This window comes from Gadus morhua, chromosome 6, assembly GCF_902167405.1.
Source record: "Gadus morhua chromosome 6, gadMor3.0, whole genome shotgun sequence".
NCBI lineage: Eukaryota > Metazoa > Chordata > Actinopteri > Gadiformes > Gadidae > Gadus > Gadus morhua.
This window is the reverse complement of record NC_044053.1, coordinates 5,981,288-6,006,602: the sequence shown is the minus strand read 5'-3', so window position 1 is coordinate 6,006,602 and position 25,315 is coordinate 5,981,288. Positions and strand designations below refer to the sequence as shown.

Here is a 25,315-nt window from a genome sequence, read left to right as displayed (position 1 = left end):
GGGGCTCCAGCCCTACAGGAAAGGCTCACACAACATCATCAAATGCTCCATTGAAACGCATTGGCAACAAACCGTTGCTAGAAATTAACCTAAATTAGTTGACAAGTGAAGCTTGTCCAATTAGACTTTCAACCAGGGTGACAGAAAGCAAACAATGAAAATACCTAAATTGCATTATATCAAGGAGGTATATAAAAGCACCCTGCAAACTATTATCCAATGAGCATATTTCCAGAACACTTTAAATATCAGCCCTTATCGCCGTTCAGGTCCTCCTATCATGAATGAAAGCAAAGACCAAGACATGAAGTGCAAGCGAAAGCCCAACTGGTTTCAGGATAAATTGATACTGAGCAGATTATAAACTTAATACAAATATCATTAAGGATGATCAAAGGTACATTTGTAACATTGCCCCTGTTAAGTGTTAATATGTGAATGTGCCCTTACTCCATGTACTGTGGCAGTAGGTTACCAGTATTATCCTGTTGACAATGTGCTACATGTTATAGTGTAACGTGATGATGTCACTACGCTCTAGCAGATGAGTGCGTCAAGTGAGTGAGCGGCAGTGTATTCTGTGTGCTCTTCTGAACGGTGAATAAATATGCCATAAGGCTGAAGTGAATACTATTCGTTCTACTTGTACTCCACCACACCAGCGACGAAGAGTGTACCACTCGATGTCAACTTTACAGACCCCGTTTGTTTTAACCATCACTGATGGTTGCGATTGTTGACGTTAAGGATGGCAGCTTCCTCATACGTTGCACTCAGAGAGATAGTTGGGACGGAGACAATGAACTCTTTAGCTCTTTGGCATGGTTTATTTTCTCAATACCATTTATACATGTTACGCTCAGCCGAGCTCTCTTAGAACTGCATTATACATCCTGAACAAGTGCTTGATGTGAACGCACCTTCATTTACATATGCAAGCCTGCATCCTTACACAGCTCCCCACAGTGGTGCAATAATTATGCTGTGGACTTGGGTAAAGAATAATCACAATATATATATATATATATATATAAAACAACTGAGGACATATTTATACATTTCCCTTAACAGCGATATTCCTAAATCGTCAGCATTGCAAAGTTGCGAATTCCCTGTTGCTAAATATCAAGGTGTTATTCACAAATTCAACCACAAGTTTGATACCCTTACGCCTATATCTATTTATCAATTCGCAGTCCTCCATTGCCTCCAAAACATTTCGTCTCGATGCAGCCGTTTTCAGATTCTTTGTGAATAGCTCTTACTGAGTTAAGAGTCCTCTCGAGGGCTTTTAAGCTCCCCTAGACTTAGGTGCTACTTTTAGGCCTAAAATACTTTGTGAATTGCTCCAAGTAAAATCAATTAGGAGCCAAAGACTGACAAGACTGACACGCCCATTATTTTTAGGGGTTTCTCCTAAATTCGCCACTTGTGAGCAACTTTCAACCCTGAGATTCTTTGTGAATCTGCAGCCCTTAACTCATCCCTGCAGCCCTTAACTTATCCCTGTAGCCTTTACCCATCAATGTAGCCCTTAGCTCATCCCTCTAGGCTAGCCTTTACCCATCAATGTAGCCCTTAACTCCTCCCGCTAGCCTTTACCCATCAATGTAGCCCTTAACTCATCCCTCTAGCCTTTACCCATCAATGTAGCCCTTAACTCATCCCCCTAGCCTTTACTCATCAATGTAGCCCTTAGCTCATCCCTCCGGCCCTTAGCTCATCCCTCATCCCCCCCAGAGGAAGTGTAGGGGCCTCCGGGGCCCTGGGCCCCAGAGGGTCTCTTCCCCAGGAGCTCAGACCTCTTTTTTCTAGGACTTCTTCTTCCAGTTCACTGTTGTGTACAGGACATCACAGTCCGCCACCTGCCTGTCTGGTGCTGGGTCTGCGGCTTCCTCTGAATCCCGTTGGGTCAAGGCTGAGGAACCTGCTGCTGTTACAGCCTCCTCTCTCGGTCCAGCAGCCCCTTCTCCCAGTCCAACAGGCTTCTCTCTCGGTCCGACCGTGTTCTTCAGTTTATCAATGGTGGCATAGGTGTCCGCTCCACTTTTGAAGAACAGCTGAGTGAGATATATATATATATACGGATTTACTGATTGGGATGTCACCAGAACCTCAGGGATCTCACAATTTTCTCTCACACACGCACACACACACACCCACACACACATTTTGACATATTATTTATTTCATGGGAGCTCAGATTTATGGAGCTCAATTCCTACTGGCTCCCACGTAACTTGAACCCTGGTTTCCTGGATTAAAACCAGTTAAGTGGCATTCGGACAGAGATAGGTTTGGGTTACCTGGATAAACATAAGGTCGGGTTAGGATAACCTGTTTACAGATAAGATTAGGGTGACCTTAGTAAACATAGGGTTAGGGTAACCTGTTTACAGATAAGGTTAGGGTTACCTTGGTAAAGATAGTGTTACGGTCAGCCAGCTACAGATTGTTTTCAGATAGGGTAACCTGGGTCAAAATAGGGGGCGGGTTACCTGGGAGTACTCTACGTTGGGTGGAGCTTTGTTGATTAGAGCGTCGCTGCCGAGTCCTGTTTGGTTGTCCATTTTCCAAGCTCTGGAATATAATCAGTTGGGAAGAAGAAGATGAGGGAGGAGAAAAAAAGAAGCTGACCATTTTTGACGGACAATGTGGTTAGCTGTATTGATCCCACTTCCAGCCTGGGAACTTGGGTACAGAATAACCAAGCTCCCCTTCTCTGGACTTGGGTACAGAATAAACACACACACACACACACACACACACACACACACACACACACACACACACACACACACACACACACACACACACACACACACACACACACACACACACACACACATATATATATTAGGGCTGTAACGATACGCGTATCGAAAACGAAATCGCGACACTCAAAGCCACGAACCTGTCTCGCGGTGTGAGAAGGCACAAGCGCGATACGCCCTTTATAACTCTCCGGTCAAATTGTCCGATTGAAATGTGCTAATAATTGTCTAAATAATAGTCTGCTGACACCACCCCCTCTATCGATGCCGTAAGTATGCAACGAGATGACCTCTCTGTGATGACAGCTCTCCGTGGCTACGGAGGATTGCATTTCTCCACAGCCGTGGAAGTCCTCATATGCGATATGAACGACATTTATCCAGAGTGGGCCAAGCGCGAAAAAAAATCGCCTCTGTGATCCTGTCTCTATTGTTTTGTGTGATTTGACTGGCAGTTTGTCTGCTTATAGGTCGGAATGAAGCGGCCACCGATTATTGACAGGATGGGTACTTTATTCTACCGGACTCGTTCGCTTCTTCACAAGACACACGCGCTACCGCTCGCTCTCCTCGCTCGCTGATGTCACTCACACACGCATACGCACTCTGCCAATCGATATGTTATGAATATAACTTCTGTTCCCTGAAGGAGAGGAACGAGGTACAACACATTAGTATGGGATATCACGCCCTCGCGTGGCTGACTGAAGACACCTCTATTCACGCCTTAAAAAGGCAAATGACCTGTGGTGACGTATGTGAGGCCCCGCCCGCACATAAAACACCGGTCACCACGGTCATTTCTCAGTTCAGTAACCGCTCTTCACCGAGCCCAGCTGCGGAGTGGGGCAACCATGTGTTGTACCTCGTTCCTCTCCTTCAGGGAACAGAAGTTATATTCATAACATATCGTTCCCTTTCAGTCGATTCACTCGGTACAACACATTAGTATGGGACATATAATCACGCCCCCGGAGCAGCCACCGAACAAGGGTCATAAAACCAAGCACTCTAGTGCATTACAGACCCAGCAGAAAGGACAGAATGAGCCACCGAAGGGGCGGTCACATCCAATCGATAAAACCGGACAAAAGTGTGCGGTGAAGACCAACTAGCTGCAGCACAGATATCAGTCACTGATACCCCTCTAAACAACGCCCATGACGTTGCCATGCCCCTAGTTGAATGTGCCCTCACCCCTTGGGGTAAGGGGAGGCCTCTGCTGCTATAAGCCAGGGAGATCGCTTCCACAATCCAGTGGGAAAGTCGCTGTTTAGACAGTGCCTTTCCCCTTGCTGGATTAGCGAAGCAAACAAACAACTGGTCACAAAGCCTCACACCCTGAGTGCGGTCAATGTAGGTGCGCAGCATACGCACAGGACACAGGCAATGTAGCCTCCTCAGCTCTTCAGAGGCAAAAGGAGGAGGACAAAAGCTTGAGAGCTCAAATGTCATAGAGTTATACGCCGCAGGAATGACTTTAGGCAAATATGCCGCATTCGGACGCAACGTAACCTTGGAGCCATCCGAGGTGAACTGGGTACAAGAGGAATGCACAGATAACGCATGAAGGTCGCCAACCCGCTTTGCAGAGGTCAAAGCCAGGAGTAGTGCCGTCTTGTATGAAACAAATTTCATATCGACCGACTCAATAGGCTCAAAAGGAGGACCACAAAGAGCCTCAAGTACTAAAACCAAATCCCATGAGGGAATGCTGGATTTAACAACGGGCCTCAACCGGCGAACTCCCTTTAAGAATCGCACGGCTAAAGGGTGAGGGTCTGCCCCTAGGTTCAAATGACCTGGGATATGGGTGGCTCTGAGAGACAGAAAATGCACACTGCACCATAGTAACAGAGAGCGAGACAGTTTTAACAGGGGAAGTGAGCGGGTCCCTCCCTGCTTGTTTATGTATGAAACCACAGTTGTGTTGTCTGTCCTGATCAGGACATGCTGGACTGTCAAAGCTGGACAGAAATGCTTTAGGGCTAAAAACACTGCTAGCATTTCCAAGTGGTTGATGTGAAGCTGGCTTTGAGCCGCCGACCAAACCCTTCTCACCGCGACACTGTCGCACAGAGCCCCCCACCCTTTGAGGGAGGCATCCGTGGACAACACTTTGCGAAAAGTCACCCTCCCTATCGCGGAACCTTGACTCAGTAGAGCGGGATCCCTCCATGGGAGGAGAGCTGACATACAAGACGGGGTTATCGCCAGCATTCGTCGAAGATGACGCCGCGTGCACAGCCGATGAGACAGAGTCCAACGTTGAAACGCTCGCATCTTTAACAGCCCGAGCGGCACTACCGCGATCATAGATGCCATCGTGCCCAACAGCTTCAAAACTGTCCGAAAACACAGTCTGTGTCCCAACTGAAATTGAGCAAGGCAGCGGAGAAACGCGGTCACTCTGTGCTCTGAAAGACATGCTCGGCCTGAAACGGAGCATATTTCGAGTCCGAGGAAGGAAAACTGCTGACTCGGGTACAGCGAGCTTTTCCATTCGTTCACTGAAAACCCTAGCGTTTGAATGTGAGACAGAACTAGCGACAGTTGCACTGCTGCTTGCTCCTTGGAGCTTGCCACCAAAGCCCAATCGTCTAGGTAGGCTAGGATGCGGACGCCCTTCTCTCGAAGAGGAGCTAACGCCGCCTCGACACATTTTGAAAAGGTGCGCGGGGCTAGCGACAGACCGAACGGTAGCACCAGGTATTCATATGCCGTCCCTTCGAACGCAAACCTGAGAAACTGTCTGTGGATCGCTACATGGAAGTATGCGTCTGTTAGATCGATCGTCGCAAACCAATCTCCCGTACTGACAGCGTTCAGTAGCTGTCTGAGTGTCAGCATTTTGAACCTGTAAGACCGCAGGTATTTGTTTAATACACGCAGGTCTAGGATCGGACGTAGTCCCCCCCCTTTCTTCGGGACAACGAAATAACGGCTGTACCAACCTCTGTTCGCCTCCGAAGTCGGAACCACTCGTATTGCATTTTTGCTCAGCAAAGTGTGTATTTCCTACCTCAGCACGGCTGCTGCTTCGCTTGTTACAACTGTGTTTACTACAGAGAGGAAGCGAGGTGGCCGGGCGCAAAACTGTAACCGGTAACCCATAGCAACAGTTCTTTCTACCCATGGGCAGACTGCGCACGCGCGCCACTGGGGAAGTTGTGCTGACAGCCGACTGACCTCCTGTACTGTAGGTGGTAGTATGTCGCCCCCCAGTGGGCCGGGAGGTGACGGCATTAACCGCCTGCTGTGTTTTATTTGACTTGTATTTTGACAAGCAATATTTTGAACATGGGGCACCTTTATTGGGGCACTGAACACAGAAACATTTGCAAATGAACATGCACTTGAGTGTATGGGGGGTGAGTGCTTGGGAGACTGTGTTAGGGGAAAACAACGCCTTTTGGGGCTGGACCCTTGAACATAACATGGCAACCTCTTTGGCGGCAACAGATGAGGGCTGGCAGTGTCTCCATGCTGCTCTGCCCTCTGTACTCCCGAAGTTAGGAGTCTTGTGGCTTCCTCCTCCGCGTCGCAGAGTCTTTACGGAAGCTCGGCGGCGGCCCTTTGTTCCAAGCCGACTGGCGTGGAGCTTGACCATGAGTTTGACTCGGCTGCTGATGCTGCTTCACGGGGTGGAAGTGTGAGCTCGCAAACGGCGCCGGTCTCTTGGGGGGAGGCGGCTGCGGCGCTGCGGGCCTACGAGCACTGGTTGATGGCCTGGGCTTCGCGTCGCGTCTGGGGATGATGCTGCGCAGAGCCTCTGTTTGCTTCTTCCTCATCTCAAACTTCGCCTGAATGGCGTCAAGTGAATGTCCAAACAATCCCTCAGCAGACACTGGTTCATCCAAGTACACAGCCCTGTCCCTCTCCGGCACGTCCGAGAGAGTGAGCCACAGGTGCCTCTGTGCCACCACCGTAGAAGCCATTCCTCTGCCGAGGGAGAGCGCTGCACAGCGGGGGCCGCCCACACCGTGGTTCTGCAATGGAGCAAGGTACGCTGCCAGAGATGGTTCCATGGGTGGGGGGTTGACTAACCCAGCCTTGTCAGCACCGTCCAGGTCCAAGTATTGCCCATACCCCGCCACTGTGACGCGGGTAGAAAGTGGCTTGCTCCAAGCCGACGTTAGCTCCGACACAAAAACCGGAAACATAGGTAGTCGGTTTTTGGTCGCAGTTGGTTCCTGGGGAAGGTAGAATCCCGCGAAGCGGGATTGTTTCTGAGCCGGTGCAGCAGCGGGCCAGTCAACCTCCAATTCTTCCGCTGCACGACGATACAGAGAAAAGAAAGAAGTATCGCCATCGCCAACCGGTGTAGTGTCGGTGGCATATTGACCCGACGCAAGTGCGTCTTGCTCATCCTCCGATAACCCATGCACGTCCAGGCAGATGTCTAGAACGTCTTCTTCGTCCTGGGGAGCAGCTAGCTGAAGCGGCAGCTGGCCAGCGCTCTCGGGGGGCTCCGGTTCAAGTTCGGCTAGCCCGTCGACAAACTCCATATGTTCAGCCCAGTCACCAGTAGGGACGTGGGCCAAAGGCTCATCCGAGTCGGACGCAGACAAAGCTGGGTCCCTCGACTCGGAGAGGAGTGGGTCCTGCCGAGCGACTGTAGCCTGGCCCAGCACTCTTTCTACGAAAGTAACACGTCTCTCAAGGGTGGAGTGGCGAAGTGGTTGGCAAAAACCACAAGCTCCGGGCTCCGTCAACGCTCTCCTGGCGTGGACAATACCCATACAGACGGGACACGCTTCGTGCTGGTCCTTATCATGCAAGGCGAAGCCGCACCCCTGAGGACAGGGGCGAACGGAAGACTTCTTCCTCGCAGGTTTAGGTTGTGTGTTCATCCCGAAAAACAGCTTGTGAGATAGCAGAAAAATACGAAACAAGCGCTCCGCGGGCAGCAAAACACTACACCAATAGAGCAGTTTAGCTAGTTCGAAGGTGCTAAAACGGCAACAGAGCTAACTAGCAGCAGCTAGCTAGCCTGAGTGACTCTGTAGAGTTAGCGAGGTGTTCCTAGCGAGGTGAAGAGTGTAAGAACTGAGAAATGACCGTGGTGACCGGTGTTTTATGTGCGGGCGGGGCCTCACATACGTCACCACAGGTCATTTGCCTTTTTAAGGCGTGAATAGAGGTGTCTTCAGTCAGCCACGCGAGGGCGTGATATCCCATACTAATGTGTTGTACCGAGTGAATCGACAGAAAGGGAACTCGCGCACACACATATGCTACCCGTAACACTATGCCTCGTTATTGCGACGTTCATGTTAAGACGTTCATGTTTTTCCCCATCTATTGAAAGTTTGGCTATTAAAAATGCTGCATTCTATACGGCCTGATTATGTCATTATTTAAGCTACATAGCCTAACAACTGAGGACATATTTATACATTTCCCTTAACAGCGATATTCCTAAATCGTCGGCATTGCAAAGTTGCATCTTCCCTGTTGCTAAATAGCGAAATGTTTTTCACTAATTCAACACAAGTTTGATACCCTCACGCCTATATCTCTTTATCAATTCCATTGTCTCAAGAATGAATATGGCCCCTGGTCAAGCCCCTTACTCATCCCTTTAGCCCTTTGCTCATCCCTGTAGCACTTAACTCATCCCTGCAGCCCTTAACTCATCCCTCTAGCCTTTACCCATCAATGTAGCCCTTAACTCATCCCTCTAGCCTTTACCCATCAATGTAGCCCTTAACTCATCCCTCCGGCCCTTAGCTCATCCCTCATCCACCCCAGAGGAAGTCTAGGGGCCTCCGGGGCCCTGGGCCCCAGAGGGTCTCTGCCCCAGGAGCTCAGATCTCTTTTTTCTTGGACTTCTTCTTCCAGTTCACTCTCGTGTACAGGAATCACAGTCTGCCACCTGCCTGTCTGCTGCTGGGTCTGCTGCTTCTTCTGAATCCCGTTGGGTCAAGGCTGAGGAACCTGCTGCTGTTACAGCCTCCTCTCTCGGTCCAACAGCCTCTTCTCCCAGTCCAGCAGCCTTTTCTCCCAGTCCCACAATTTTCTTTCACACACACACACACACACACACACACACACACACACACACACACACACACACACACACACACACACACACACACACACACACACACACACACACACACACACACACACACACACACATTATTAATTTCATTGGAGCTCAGACTTATGGGAGCTCAACTCCTACTCCCACGTAACTCACACCCTGGTTTCCTTGGTTAAAACCGGTTAAGTTTAGGGTGGCCATGGGACAGAGATAGGGTTACCTGGATAAACATAGGGTCGGGTTAGGGTAACCCATTTACAGATAAGGTTAGGGTTACCTTGGTAACCATAGGGTTAGGGTAACCCATTTACAGATAAGGTTAGGGTTACCTTTTTAATCATAGGGTTAGGGTAACCTGTTTACAGATAAGGTTAGGGTTACCTTGGTAAACATAGGGTCGGTTTAGGGTAACCTGTTTACAGATAAGGTTAGGGTTACCTTGGTAAATATAGTGTTAGGGTCAGCCGGCTACAGATTGTTTTCAGATAGGGTAACCTGGGTATAAATAAGGGGAGGGTTACCTGGGGCTTCCCTTGGTTAGGTGGAGATTTGTTGAGTAGAGCATCCTTGCCGAGACTTGTTTGGTTGGCCATCTTCCAAGCTCTGGAATGTTAACAGGGGAAGAAGAAGAAAAGGAAGGAGAAAAATAAGCTGGCTATTTTTGATTGACATGTGGTTAGCTTTATTGATCCCACTGCCAGAAAGGGAGGCTGGTTTCAATTCACCTTATGTTCACCTTCAGTTACACCTCCGGTGTAACTGAATGCTAATTATTCAATAATGACAATAATTTAATATTCAGTAAAGAAATCAGTGAAAAATCTGTAAAATCACTGGCTAGCAGTCCACGTACCTTACGGCACACGCTGTTGCAAACAGCAGAACCGCGGCTAGCACTGCTATAGCAGCTATCCAGGGCAGTTGGTCTGAGTGTGAAAAGGTGGCATCAGGAATTTGAGATTGGATGTGTCAACAATGCATATTAAGAATCCCTTGTGCTTATTAGACGTCACAAGCCCTTAAAAAAGTCACAAAAGGTCATTTCTTACCAACCTACCAATTGGTGCAGTCCATCAGGGGGGTGACCTGGGAGTTGATCTACCCATCCGTTATTTTGTTTATTACCTCATTTTCATGTACCATGATCTATGATGCACAAGTCACTTTTTTTTTTTAAATTTATATGCAGATTACTGCCAGACCAATTTCTTGTTTGACTACAATAGCACGCAAAAAAACTGCTCAAAATGCAACACAGTATATTGTTAAAAGTAAATATATATTTTCTTAAAAACTTTCTTCCGCCAAACTCAGATCAATTGGAAGCCATTACCATAGGGGCAGGCCAGAGAGCACTTCTCCTCACGGTATCCTGTTGCATCATACCCCACTGCAGAAATGTTGGTGTCATCTTTGCTAACAACTTCAACCACAAGATGATATCAGTCTTTGAATTGTGTGTCTGCAACGTCGTATTATCTATAAAATTAGATTGTTTTTAACCAGTTAGAATCTAGACACTATTATCAACGCTCTCATCTCTTCCTGCTTAGACTACTGTAACTCATTGTATTACTGTCCCTCTCAATACAGCGTCTCCAAACTTGAGCGTTGTTTCTTCTTATATCTCCTAATTCCTCTTGCTTGTCATTGTTACTTCATCAATTCTGCTTTTTGTAATTTTCCTTGTTTGCATGACCTTGCAAAGCATTCTGTTACTTTGAAAAGTGCCTAACCCTAACCCTAACCCCTAACCCTAACCCTATAAATAATTTATTTATATTATAATTATTATAATACATCATCTGTACTCTACACACCACTCCTATTTGTGATGGGAGTGTCCAGAAGTGACTCTATTTGAAAGACCTTGTAATGACTGATCAGCCTCACAGCTGGTGTTGCAATAGGGTCCCTTTATCTCCCTGAGGTCAGACCTGTCAGGGTTGGCTGTGTATCCAGGTGGGGGACAGGAAGCTCCTGGCTGGTGTTCCCGGCAGCGTTGGAGCTGTGGCAGGTCAAGGCTGTCAGACCAGCAGGGGCCCTCATTATGAGGGAGCTCCTCAACGTGGCGTTCTCCAGGTTGACCTGGCTAACAGACACGTCTTCAGAACCCAACACCAGTTTCCCATCCAACCTCCACTCCAGAGACGGTGATGGTCTGCCCACGCTGTCGCAGGAACATCGCACCCAGGCTGCAATTCTGCTGCAGTTTGAAGCGGGCAGGATCCTGGGAGGAGCTGTGAATACAGGGAAGAGGGAAGACAACATCAAGAGAGAATTTGGAGAAGTCATCTTACTTCCTGTTTAACAAAAAACATTATTATCACTACATCAACAAACTCAGGGTTGTACCTGGTTTTGAGTCAATCTAACTTCGAATGATTGATCAACACACTGCTTTGTCTTCTGTCTTAGATCGAGGAAACCTTTAGTTACAAGCTCAGGGTTGATCCTGTTTTGAATCAACTTACTTTGGATGTCGATCTTGTAGACATTAGACTTTTCTGTGCCAATGTCATTCCTGGCCTCACAGAAGAAAACGTTATTGGCGTTCCACAGCTGGATGGAGAGAGAAGATCCAGTCCCGATCTCAATGATGTGTTCTCCGTGTATTCGGTACCAGGTGACCTCGCTGACAGCAGGGTTAGCATGACTGGAGCAGGTCAGGTTGAGGCAGCCTCCCTCTCTGGCTGGAAGACATGGGCTGCCGACAGCAGAGGTGTTCCTGGGGGCATCTGAGAGCGAACCCACTAATCAGAGCCTAGCCCTCAGCTTCGCCGTCATGTTGTTTAGATGTTGTGAGTTTAACAAAACTTCATCAGGAGAAATACAAAAATATCTGCATCCCTTCATTAATTCTATAGAGGACATTAACTTCTGTACTCCCCTATATATCATACTAGACTTAAGGTATTCAGTACTACACTTATTATAGTAAGACAATGTAAACTGCTATAGAAATGTTTGTTTTAAAATACAAGTAAATCTACCAATGCTACCATGACTATTAAACTCATTTTCAAACTTATAATTCCAATATAAATTAAGAGAACAATGATAAATACAAGCTAAATTAACAGTCAAGAACACACTAATGGAAGATATATAAATATAACATTTAATTGTCACATTTAAGGAAAGATCTTCCACTTATAAACCTGAACTGCAGGCTCATTCACATGGTCAAAATGTCTATTGATAAGCACACAACATCCAGAAAACTCAAAGCACACATTTCTCAAGTGACCTAAGGGCTTTCTTCAAAGTATTTACCTGAAAAATCTTTGAAATTCTGGGGAAATTAAACATCTGTAGTCAAGAACACTAACGGAGGAAATATAAATACGACAGAGTTAATAATGAAGGAAAAATGGTTAACGAAGAAGTTTTCCTTAATGCCATACTGTGTCTTGGCAGTCCGAGGAAACTAATGAGCCGTAATGTTGATTGCCTGATTAATTTCAGGTGCGGTTCAATGTTGTTTCTTAAATGAATGGCAATGACAGAATGTCATGTTCAGTATACTCTAATCAGGATTCAAACTCTCAACCTAAGGATCACCAGTACACGGCATTGACCCGTAGAGCCACTGACATTCCTGAACTGCATGAAGCCTCATTCACACTGTGAAAACGTCGATTTATAAGCAAACAACATCAAGAAAACTCCAAGAACACATTCCACAAGAGAATTAAGGGCTTTCTTAAAAGAGTACAGATCGGAAAATTTGGGTTTAGACTGTGGACGTTAGGCTTTTCTATGAAATTGTGGGAAAGGTAAACATTTTTAGAGCAGAAGACCAGGGTGGAAAAGATGCATCTGATTTTAGAGATTAATAAGATGGAAGAATTTTGAGTCCAGGTCAATTTAGTAAGGAGAAATAAAGCTAGTTCATGATTTTTTTAAATAGCGCCGGCTTTGGGTGCGGTACCACAAATTTGGGTTTATGGGTATCGGGGGTTATTGGTAACCATAGCTGAAAATTTCAAGAGTTTTCGACCTGCGGTATAGGCTGCCGTATGACTTTTACAGAATTTGAGGGATAAAAAAAACTTTACAGAAACAATAGGGGACCAAGCCGCGTCGCTGCTCGGACCCCTAATAACCCTACTCATGTGATTTAATTGGACATTCTCAATCCTTGAGGGGTTTAGATACAGATATAAATAGTACAATAAAAGATAAAACACGGTGATTGTCTGCCCATCACTACATCACTAAACTCAGACTTGTTCCTGTTTTTAGTCAATCTAACTCTGAATGTTGATCTCACAATAAATAGTAAGAGTCAACAAAAAAGCAGAACAAATCTGAAATGAGTACATAAGAAACATATTTAGGTTTGAATAAAACAACCTTTTAATTTGCTCACTGGTTTTGAGTCAATCTTACTTTGAATTATTGATCAACACACTGCTTTGTCTTCTGTCTAAGATCGAGGAAACCTTTAGATACATCACCAAGCTCAGGGTGGTTCCCTGTTTTGAATCAACTTACCTTGAATGTCGATCTCGAAGACATTAGACTTTTCTGTGCCAAAGTCATTCCGGACCTCACAGAAGAAAACGTTATTGGCGTTAAACAGCTGGATGGACAGAGAAGATCCATTCCCGATCTTATGGATGCATTCTCTGTGTATTCGGTACCAGGTGACCTCGCTGACAGCAGGGTTAGCATTGCTGGTGCAGGTCAGGTTCAGGCAGCCTCCCTCTCTGGCTGGAAGACACGGGCTGCCGACAGCAGAGGTGTTCCTGGGGGCATCTGAGAGAGGACCCACCAATCAGAGCCTAGCCCTCAGCTCCGGTGTCATGTTGGTCAGATGTTGTGAGTTTAACAAAACTGTTCTGAATGCAATAAAATATAGCAAATTAAATGAAAAACAGGAGAAGCATTAAAAGTTGTTGTTCATCAGCCCACTGCTTTGTCTTCTAAGATCAAGGAAAAAAAGCTATATTTACCGAGAAGATCAATATAAAAAAGAAAACAAATGATAAAATGTACTTCTCATTGAAAAGGTAGTACATTGTCTCACATGAGATACTGAGTTGGTATCTTGTAGACGTCACAGTTTTGTTCCCAGATGGTATGTAGTAGGCCGCAGTGCAGGAGACATTGTTTCCATGGTGGAGGTGGGAGGCGTTGAAGGTCAGAGTGGAGGTCACGGTATCGTTCTGCTGGAGCTGGGTGCTGAGCCCCAGGGTGGGGGTCCACGTCACAGTGGGGGGGTGGGTGTCACAGTAGGACGGGGCAGAGCACCCCAGCTCCACAGGAGTCCCCTCCACCACCGGCTCCTTGGGGGTGGTCAAACGAGGTGCATCAGGGAGCCCTGGGTACCAAACAAATTTAGAGCGGTTACTATGGAGACCCAAGCATTACCAGCATTCAGCATCATCTGAACCACAGTAAGACCAATAGGACTTGTGATACATGTTTGTTTCGGTCAGACACACATTGCACTTACCCTTGATCTGGATGGTCACTGGGTATTTTGAAAAATCATATTTTAATGGATTTCCACAGTCAATTCTAAAATAATTTTTAACATTGTCTTCAAGAACGTTATTTAATGTTGCAGTACAGTTGTACGCTGTTAGTTTTCCCCTGAATGTTGTAGTACTGATAGTTATTTGATCTTTCTTCCATGTCGGTTTACATCCAGGATGTAGATTGGCTTTATACTTGTCCGGCACGGTGAAGGAACAAGGAACCGTAACACAGGATCCACTGAGTGTCGTCACTTCATCTGGCAATACGGCCTCAAATATTGCAGAGCTGCATCCATCACCTTTAAAACAAGGGGTTGATAAAACCAAAGACTCAATCGATGCACAAACTTTGACAAAATATTCCAATTTAACATTGAATATCCTAACAAAATCAAAAAGACAATATATCCGTATCAATTAATTATTATTAGTAAGTAATATTATTTACTAAGTTATTAGTTGGTATTATTAATGACTATTATTATCATTATCATTATTAGTATTATTATTATTAGGTGAGTGCTCGCTCAACTATTGTTCTTCATAAGTTTTATTCTTTCTTTCGTTCTTTATTTCTTTGTTATTCTCTATAAACTTTGGGACATATCTCCTTCCTCAATTTTTCACCTATAGACTCCATTCAAATTTTTATATATTCAGAATAGCTTGGGATCGTCCGCATTGCGGACGAGGCATCTAGTTAATATATATATCTATGGGTGTGAGTACCAAATGTGTTCGGCTGCCAGATCGGCTCTGGTCATAGATATATTAACTAGATGCCTCGTCCGCGGTGCTGGCCAATGGAGTCGAACGTCACCACTGGCGGCCATCTTACCACAGTAAGCTGCTCACCAATAACATTGTGTTGGTAGTGATTCATGTACTTTTTCAATAACCATAACTTGCTCAATTTTCAACCAATTTTCAAACGGTTTGGTTTGTTATAAACGTCAGAGATGTAGATATGACAGTACATACTTATGAATAATTGTTAGGTTCTAAGAAAAATAGAATAATGTTCTAAAATGGTTACAAGATTTCCCTTTACAAATATACATCAAGAAAGGCTGCATGTTGAAATCCCCACCCTGTACAGATGTATTTATGTAATTATATATAAACATGTGTTTTCACATGAAATTAACATGAAACAGAACAGATAGGTGCAATAAATACACACATGCACATTCGTATTCATTTTATTTATGTTAAATCAATACATGGTCTAATAAAACTCTTTATTAGACCATATATTGAAAAAGCAAAAGTTTGTAAGAAACCAAACCGTTTGTAAATCCGTCAAGATTTCAGCGAGATAAGAGTATTAGCGTTAGTGCAGATCACTGACTTACGTCCGCTACAACAGATTCCCCCAGAAAGCTTTACTGTGGTAAGATGGCGGCCTATGGTGACGTTCTAGATGCCGCCGTAGGGAATCTAGTTAATTTATATATCTATGGGCTCTGGGGTCCTAGATGCGCATTAATGACGCACTTCCTGTAAACAATGTCATTAAATGCGCATGCACGTCACTCAGTAGCCGGTGTGTCAGCGATGTGTAAATGTATTCATTGCTAAGAAGTAAGTAGTTGTTTAGCTGTTGATAAACAGCTTTTTCAATGATTTTGCTCAAAATGGTAAGTTAGATATGGCTTGATGACTGTTGTTTTCAGAGCCTGTGGGAATCACCTGTGCGATATCGCCACTGCAGATGAATAAAAAGAAATATATACAAATATGTCAGTGTGTGTGCCCGTGTGTGTATCCAAACACATACACTGCAATTCACATACACACATACAGCTCAATGTAAATCCATGAAAACATGATATTTTGATCCCACGGCCAATTGAGGATATATTCTTAAAATTGGTAACACATATATATACACATATATACATTCTTAATATAGGCCTACCGTGAATTTTTTAATATTTTACAGATGTTTGTTAAATTATAGAGCAAAGATACCCCTAGTGGAAACGAGGAAAATGTTACAATTTTTATTGTTATTAGTTGTATAGGCAAGGATACAATTCATTGAACATCTGGAAAATCATAAAAAAAAAAATCAATTTTCCAGGAATAGGATGAATATCTAATACGAACACATTCATGAATTAATCCTCAATTCACCATTGGATCTAAAAATGCTGTTTTTTAAGGATTTACATTTAAGCTGTTCCTCAGTTGTAGTAATGTATTGTCTTATTTATTCTGTTTTGTATGAGCAAATATAATTTCATCAAGATTTTATTTGCTCATACTGTCCAAGTTTTTCATTTTCAGTTAATAGAAACTAGAAAATACTGTCTTAATATCTAACTCTAACAATCCTTACATTAACATATGGGAAAATAAAAATATGCATTCATCAGTGCTTTTAGACGTGTTTCCAAGACGTGTGAGAGAACGGGCTCCGTTCAATAAAATCAAAGAGCACCGTTTATAAACAACACTTCCAGGTTTTGTCCGTTGGCTTGTTTCAATATGTCAAGTCTCGATACGTCATCTGTAAGCGCAGGACCCCAAGCCGATCTGGCAGCCGAATACATCTGGTACTCACACCACTCACACCGGAACTGTACAATGAAAAGAACCCTCGCGCCAGTCTCAAACACAACAACAACAATTTCGTCTTCGATTCAATCCGTGTATGGTTCGTTCTTTGAATATTCAGATTTAAAAGAAAATCAGAAAAAACAATTAAGTCGTTGTTGTTTTTTCTGATTTGGTTTTGAAACCGAAAAAGGGCAAAATGAATAAACAAATAAACTGTATTTTTCTGTTTTTTTTTAATCAAAACGGGAAAACTGAATAATCAATAAACAATTTGCGTGATATTTAGATATAACCGCAATGAATGCCGGGAAAAGGCACGCGGATTAAAAAAAAATCATATAAAGACGTTTCAAACGTTCCATCGAGTCTCTCGCATTCTACAATGGCCAGCTTTATTGTTTTCCGTGGGAGCCGGCGACTTAGTCTGCGAGTGGACGATATGAAAATAAATCGGAAACTAGATTTCTCCTTCGAAGGTTGTGCTCCACACAGAACCTCCTCACCGTCTTAACGGAGCACCAGATTGCTTTAGAGCGGTACTGATCGCGTCGTGTGTCTTTCCAGTGTCAAATAGTTCACGAATAAAATCACCATAAGGTTCAAGTGCGGCCATAACTAAGGCTAAATATAATTAGACAGTCTATTGCTGGTTTAGGTGGTTGGCTCTTTTTTCTTCGCTGCGTTCTGCCTTCTGGTGTAGCCTATAACTATAAATGTATCTATTTTTGTTTTTGTGTTTCAGGTTTAAAAAACCAACACACAAAACACACAAACAAAAATAAAGGGTCATTTTTAGTTTTTTTCTGATTTGATATTGAATCGGAAAAAGAGCAAAAGGAATAAACAAATAAACTGCATTTTATTTGTGTTTGTGTGTTTTGTGTGTTGGTTTTTTAAACCCGAAACAGAAAAAGTAGGCTCCATTTTTGAATCCGTTGCCCATTTTATAATATGTCCATGATTTTCCCACACACCGAGGTTTGGCCGTTTTGAGTACACCATCCGGGTCCTTTCAGTACCCTCATTTTCGCCCAAACTTAATTGGAACGCCTTACGTACTCAAACAAGTATAGTGAGTACTGATAGTATGGATATTGGAACAAAGGTGTACTCCCGGTAGAAGCTACATGCCAATAACCATGCTCGCCTCTCCAATAGTAATTAGGGGTGAGGGGGGGCTATCAGACCGTCACTCAAACCACCGCTGGAGATTTGATTCATGATGTGTTAGTGGAGCTGCCGTTGGCTGAACATAGTTTTCCGGTTGATGTTTTTTAAGTTCTTGTAATAATATTCCAAGTTAAAGTTCTACATAAATGTAGGGGTGGGTATTGCCAAAGAAGTCACGATTCGATTCGTATCACGATTCACATGCGATTCTATCACGATGCATCGCGATACTTGAATTATTGCGATGCATTGCGAATTTTCACTGAACACTGTTAAAAAAAAATTAAGCCATTACCAGTGGCTGGCTGGCTGTGTATGATCTGGATAGTGTGTTCAATTGATAACTCAAAGCAACTCAATTCATACATAGCTGTATTTATTGAAACGACTATTACTGGACACACTGACAAGAAGTGCTAAGGATCTATAAAACTTAAAATAACAAAATAACGATAATCAGTGCCGTTTACATGGCCTCAGTGGTCCTTTAAACCAATGAAATGAAAACATTCAAACATTTCCCCTTTTGTAAGTAGCTGCCATCATAACAACAATATCATTTCATAAACATAAGAGGACAAACTGATGCCACAAAAAGTGAATAGGCTTTATAAAACTATATAAAAAAATAATAATATATATATATATTTTTAATTATTCATTTTTTTATATTAATAATCGATTCTTGGCGTCAACAATCGATGCAGTAGATCGTGAAAATTAGAATCGCGATGCATCGTCATGACGATTATTTGGCACACCCCTACATAAATGTAAGATCAATTTTGAGGGTGTTTAGCTCAAACATTTTCTGTGGCTGTGTCCCTGCAACCGGAGTGTGCAGGCGCGTGTGTTTGTGTGTGTCGTAAAATTATGTAATTATGTAATGTGTTATTAGGTAAATTAGGTCGTATTCAGGTGTTTATTTAGCTCACATACCAGGCGCGTCGTTAGACCTGGGCATTCGGGGCTATAGCCCCGGATCTTTTGGGATCAGCCCCGGATCTCTGCCGTAAAAAAATAAAATTAAAATATGTATATATATACATATATATACATATATATATACATATAGCTGCTTTCATACACGTAAGTACTGGCTGCTCTTCTGAATATATGCTGCATCGTTGCAGCAACATTGAAGACGATCGCGTTGACTTCTGCGGTCTGTTCTGCCTCCATGCTGTCTGCGTCAAACCAAAACAAACCTGAGTGACAGCGGCCGCACTTATCCCGCCTCCTGCAAATGTACGTAATATCCCTCCCCTTGCAATGCCGGCGCTGGCACTGGCCGCGGGAGCAAGATGTTATTCAAACAAAAATGCATCAATCATTGTTTTATTCTTTCATTACACAATTTTCTTTCATTCTTATAAATAAAAAAATAATATAAATACATATATAAATCTAGCCAACTTGTCAATCAAAATTAGTCTTGTCTTGTCTCTCTAGTGGTTGTTCATTCTAAAACACTACAATCTTTTGAGAAGCAAATGGTTGCAGCCTCTATAGGCTTACTGTGGCGCTGATGTGAGTAGGCCTACTGCATGCATGCAATACTACTACTCATAGTAATAATCGGAGAGGGTTGAGAAACAGTGGGTTGACAATCCATTCTGGTACCTCATTTTGAAAATCCCCAAAAAAGAAACTTCACATAGGACTGTCTTTCAATTTTTAATACATTGCTTTGGAGGTTTTCAATCTAACATCCCACTGGTTTGATTTTACCTAAGAGAAAAATGTTTATTTTTTAAAGCATCCACAGCAGCCATAATAATGAGATTATGAGACAATGAGAATGAAGCGGCAACAGTGTGACTGTGCAGAGTGAGAGAGATGGCTTCAATGGATGACCAGGGATTGGTGGTGGTGTTACCCAGGAAGGGCGGCTGTAGTTAACTGCAAGCAACAGAACATGAATAGTGAAGTGGAGGAAGGAGTCGAAATGAGACTTCATTAACAGATTCATGTACAGCTCAGATTTATATGGAGATACGCTTCTTAAACAACTTGCATACAGCATAAGCAAGTAACAGAAACAGTCTGGGAAGATTATTTTTTCATTATTTAAATCTACATCCTGGTTACACGTCGCGCGATAGCGCATATCATTTCATGCAAGCGAGTGTTTACTTCCTGGTTACAGGTCGCGCGATAGCACATATCATCTCATGCGAGAGAACTTGACGTGAACAGTTTAGGAATGCATATTCCGGGAAAACATTAGAACTCTGAAATGCTGACTAAATATAAAGCATGTTTTTATCTGTAACATTAAACCTACACTGACAATAAGTAATAACTTAAAAATGAAACATAAAGCAGACCACTACTTACTTGCCGTTGCCTGGCTGGGGGAGAAAGGTCCGTCGGAGCAGCGATGGCTTCTTGACATCGGGTAGGTGCACGCAGGCTATATAGGCTATTCTAATGTCTTATTTTTGCCCTGGCGCTCGGCATAGGCGACCTATGTGTTGGGGGCGCCCTTAATTAATTAATCGATACATTAATTAATTAATTATTTAATTAATTAAGATACCGTAGCACGCAGGAGTCAGGACGGTGCTCCCCCCCGGGCTAAAGCCCCGGATGTTTTCAATTGCTAACGACGCGCCTGTCACATACATTACAGTGAATACTACAGGTATTAACAGAGGACTATAGAGAGTGCTGCCAATATTAACATAGTACTATAGGTATTAACCGAGTATTAAAGGTATTAGAGAGAGTACTACAGAGAGTACTTCAGTGCTACAGGTATAGTACCCACTCCAGGTTTCAACATAGAGGGTTGAGATGTTTACCTTGCAGGAGACAACAGAGCAGGAATAGTCTCCAGGATCCAGTCATGTTCTTCTCCAAAACTTCATCAGGAGAAATACAAAATCTCTTAATTTCATCATTAAAACTATAGAGGACATTAGCCTCTGTACCACACTGAATATCGTACTACACTTAAGGTATTCAGTACTGCACTAATTATAGTGAGATACTGTAAACTGCTATAGAAATGTCTATTTCAAAATACCAGTAAATCTATCACTACCATGACTAATTCAACAAATTTTCAAGCACATAATACCGATATTCAAAGAAGAACAATGATCATAAACCTGCTCATGTAATTTAATTGGACATGTTCAACCCTTGAGAGGTTTAGATACAGATATAAATAGGAAAACAAAAGATAAAACATGGTGTTTGTCTGCCGAAGGTCAAACTAAAACCGGTATTGCTTGAATAAAACTTAAACTAATATCAATACATGTAAAGAGGAACTATGTTCCTTTGTTCTAGCAACCAGATATAAAGGTGACTTACGTGATAGAGGTGAAGGACATGATTTGAAGTTCCTGAAGGGCAACAACTTCATTTCATATTTTTGTCCGCACCTGGGTAAGGTGAGGAAATGAGGAACTTGATAAAATTTGCATGAGCACAGATAAACCTTTATGTTAAAAGGGATGAGCCAACATACAGAAAGAAGATAAAGTTAGAGAATAAAGTTAAACAACACCATAATCAACAAATATGTATAACTGTTAATTAGTAAACACTTTTACTCTGTTAACACTGGTCTGTTAATACTGTTAATAATATTAACACTGTTAATGCAGCAAATATTTTTCTCTATTAATACTATTGATACTGGTCTATTTTAATACCGTTACTAATGTAAAGATTGTTAAAGCTGTTCATACTGTTCACTGGTAATACTGTGGATACTATTCATTTTGTTATTAAAATGTTGATGCAAGCTGTTTATGCGGTTCTCTGTTGATACTGTTCTCTGTTAACGCTGTTGAGAATGTTTTCTGTTAATACTGTTGATACTGTTCTCTGTTAACGCTGTTGATACTGTCCTCTGTTAATACTGTTGATACTGTTCTCCGTTAACTGTTGATACTGTCCTCTGTTAATACTGTTGATACTGTCCTCTGTTAATACTGTTGATACTGTTCTCCGTTAACTGTTGATACAACACTACTAGAAACGCGATTGTGATATTCAGTTAGAGCTACAAGAAACGTGAAAGTTAAAAAATACATATCTTTGCTACTACCTCTGAAATTTAGTTAAGTACATTTGCATGAAATCATGCAGGTCTACATATAACTTGGTGATAACTTTAATAGGTTGCAACGGTGGACTGAAATCACTTCATGGCACGATGTGACCGCTCGATAAATAAGTAAACAAAGAGAAGTTTGTTATTTTTTAAACACAACATGTGTGGAAGCTAACATTCAGCTTCAGTCTGAGCTAGGATGATTTTTCTGAGCCCCCCCCAAAACCAGGCCGCGTGCCTGGCAAAAAGAGGCCTGTTCACGATTCTGATTATAATTTGGGCAAGTGAACATCACATTCGGGCAAGTTGAACCTGACCTGTACTTGCCCGATGGGCAAGTGCTTTTGAAACCTTAGTGTCAACCCCTGGACATGCTCCATCAGTTTGTTTTTGTGTACATTGATGACATTCTGATTTTCTCTCGGTCCCTCGCAGAACACAAGCTGCATGTTCGTCAGATCCTGTAGCGTCTTTTGGAGAATCGGCTGTTAGTCAAGGCGGAGAAATGCGAATTCCATGTGCCATCAGTGGCCTTCCTGGGATTCATCATAAGCCAGGGGAGGGTAGAGATGGACCCAGGGAAGGTAACTGCTGTGACGGATTGGCCTACTCCCACCAATCGTAAGCAGCTCCAGCGTTTCCTGGGATTTGCCAATTTCTACAGACGGTTCATCAGGAACTACAGCCACATCGCCGCACCTCTCACAGCGCTCACCTCCGTCAAGGTGTCATTCGGATGGACCCCAGAGGCTGCGGCGGCCTTCGGGGTGTTGAAGCGGCGCTTCGTCTCTGCCCCGGTTCTCACGCAGCCCGATGGCAAGCTGCAATTCGTGGTCGAGGTTGACGCATCGGACACCGGGGTTGGAGCAGTGTTGTCTCAGCGCTCAGCCATGGACGGTAAGCTTCACCCTTGTGCCTTCCTCTCTCGAGGGCTAACTCCCCCAGAGCGGAACTACGACGTGGGAAATCGGGAGCTCCTCGTCGTCAAGCTCGCGCTCGAGGAGTGGCGTCACTGGCTGGAGGGAGCGGAGTTGCTGTTCATCGTGTGGACGGACCATAAAAACTTAAGTTACATCGTCGGTTTAAGTTCTCTCTTTCTTATCGCCCAGGATCCCGCAACACCAAGCCGGATGCCTTGTCCCGTTTGCACTCCTAGGACGAGGAGTGTTGAGAGTTGGACTCCATCCTACCGCCCACCTGCGTAGTGGCCTCGTTGGTCTGGAAAATCGAGTCCTTGGTGACCCAGGCCCAGGCTCACCAGGCCGATCCGGGGACTGGTCCACCCGGTCGGTTGTTCGTTCCGGATGCAGTTCGCTCGGACGTTCTGTAGTGGGGTCATTCGTCGAGGCTGGCTTGTCATCCCAGGATCAACCGCACCCTGGCCTTCCTGCACCACCGGCTCTGGTGGCCTACCATGGATCGGGACACCCGGTCTTTCGTCGCCGCATGTGCCACCTGTGCACGCAGCAAGACATCCAACAAGCCCCGGTCTGGACTGCTTCGCCACCTGCCTTTCCCCAGTCTTCCGTGGTCCAACATCGCTCTGGATTTTGAAATCGGTCTCCCTCCATCCAGAGATAACACCACCATTTTCACCATCATAGATCGGTTTTCGAAGGCAGCCCACTTCGTCGCACTGCCCGGACTTCCCTCCGCGAGAGAGACCGCAGAGCTCATGGTATCCCAGGTTTTCCGCGTACACGGCATCCCCGCGTACATCGTCTCGGACCGGGGTCCCCAGTTCATCTCCCAGGTGTGGCGAGCCTTCTGTTTGGCTCTGGGAACCACGGCCAGTCTCTCTTCTGGTTATCATCCACAGACCAACGGCCAGGCGGAGCGGGCAAACCAGGAATTGGAAGCCATGCTGCGCTGTGTCACAGCCGCCAATCCCGCCTCATGGAGCCTTCATCTTCCCTGGGTGGAGTACGCTCCCAATACACATCGTAATGACACTACCGGAATGTCCCCCTTTCTCTGCTCCCTGGGCTACCAGCCGAGATAGAGATTTCCGTTCCCTCGGTTCGGGCCCATATCCTACGCTGCCAACATACATGGAACAAGGCACGGGCTGCACTGCTTCGGGGGTCCACCCGCTCCCAGCGGCAGGCCAACCGCCACCGGACACCGGCGCCTCGATACGTTCCCGGCCAGAAGGTCTGGCTCTCAGTGAAAGACCTCCCGTAGAAGGTAGCCTCTCGGAAGCTCGCGCCCCGGTTTGTTGGTCCTTTTGAGATCGGGGCCATCATTAATCCTTGTGCTGTGCGTCTCCGGCTCCCCCCCTCTCTTCGGGTTCATCCCACCTTTCATGTCTCATTGCTGAAACCTGTCTCCTCCTGTCCTCTGGCGGCCGCTACGCCTGCTCCACCTCCATCGCGCATCATTGACAGTCACCCGGTGTGGACGGTCCGGCGGTTGCTGGATGTCCGCCCTAGGGGGCGCGGATTTCAGTACCTGGTAGAATGGGAGGGTTACGGACCAGAGCACCGGCAATGGGTGTCGCGAAGTATGATCATGGACGATACGTTGATCTCAGACTTCCACCGAGCTCATCCTACTGCCAGACGTCTGCCAGGTGGCGTCCGTAGAGGGGGGGATACTGTCTCGGTCTCTCCCACCAGATCCTAGCTTCCGCTAGTTCACTCTGTGTTAGTCTTGTCTGTCCCTGTTTGTCTCTGTCTCAGTGTGTCATGTGCGGGGGTGTGGCCGCGCATTCCCAGCTGTTCCAGCCACGCTGATCACCCGCACCCGACAGTCATTTCCAATCAGGACCCAGCATATCTACCCCAGCCTTCCAAATATTCTTCGCCGGATGGATCGTCAGTTCTACTTATCCGGTTGAGTATCCTCTTGATTCTTCGAGCTCTGTATTCCCGTTTACTCGTGTTCCAGTCTCCGTTCCTAATCCGTCTGTCCCCCTACCAGTCATCTCCACCATGTCCATTCTCCAACCCAGCTCTGCTGCCGGAGTTCCATCTGCACCGTGTTGTCGGGTGTGGTTGTCAGCTCGGCTGCCTGCTGACTCCTCCAACCCCGGTTCGGGCCTCCCGGCACGTGGACCGCCACCACCTGCACCACCTTTAACCATCCGTGTAGCAGTAAACCAGTTAATTGCTATCGTCCTCGTCTGTGGTAATTTGTGCCATGCGTTTGGGTCCACCCTGTCTTGAGCCGTAACAGATTAGTCCCGAAATAAAAT

General features: G+C 44.8%; 1 protein-coding gene across 1 annotated transcript; it reads right to left on the bottom strand.

The window, feature by feature from the left end:
- Positions 1-802: 802 nt before the first annotated feature.
- LOC115545420 (sialic acid-binding Ig-like lectin 5) lies at positions 803-21,446 on the bottom strand. Its single transcript, XM_030358586.1, has 12 exons — positions 21,372-21,446; positions 20,855-20,914; positions 14,288-14,611; positions 13,859-14,152; positions 13,324-13,587; positions 11,298-11,561; positions 10,761-11,063; positions 9,677-9,749; positions 9,345-9,426; positions 8,657-8,796; positions 2,499-2,580; positions 803-2,060 (listed from the first exon to the last, which is right to left on the bottom strand). The coding sequence occupies exons 1-12, from the start codon at positions 21,421-21,423 to the stop codon at positions 1,812-1,814; spliced, it is 2,187 nt and encodes a 728-aa protein (XP_030214446.1). The 5' UTR covers positions 21,424-21,446; the 3' UTR covers positions 803-1,811.
- Positions 21,447-25,315: the final 3,869 nt, after the last annotated feature.

Excerpts from the sequence above, each read along its gene's own strand:
- LOC115545420 (XM_030358586.1), bottom strand. The coding sequence starts at position 21,423 with ATGAAGTTGTTGCCCTTCAGGAACTTCAAATCATGTCCTTCACCTCTA. Across the intron at positions 11,064-11,297 it reads CTACAAGATCGACATCCAAA|CTCCTCCCAGGATCCTGCCC; the intron begins GTAAGTTGATTC and ends CTGTATTCACAG. Across the intron at positions 9,427-9,676 it reads GCAACAGCGTGTGCCGTAAG|AGCTTGGAAGATGGCCAACC; the intron begins GTACGTGGACTG and ends TTAACATTCCAG.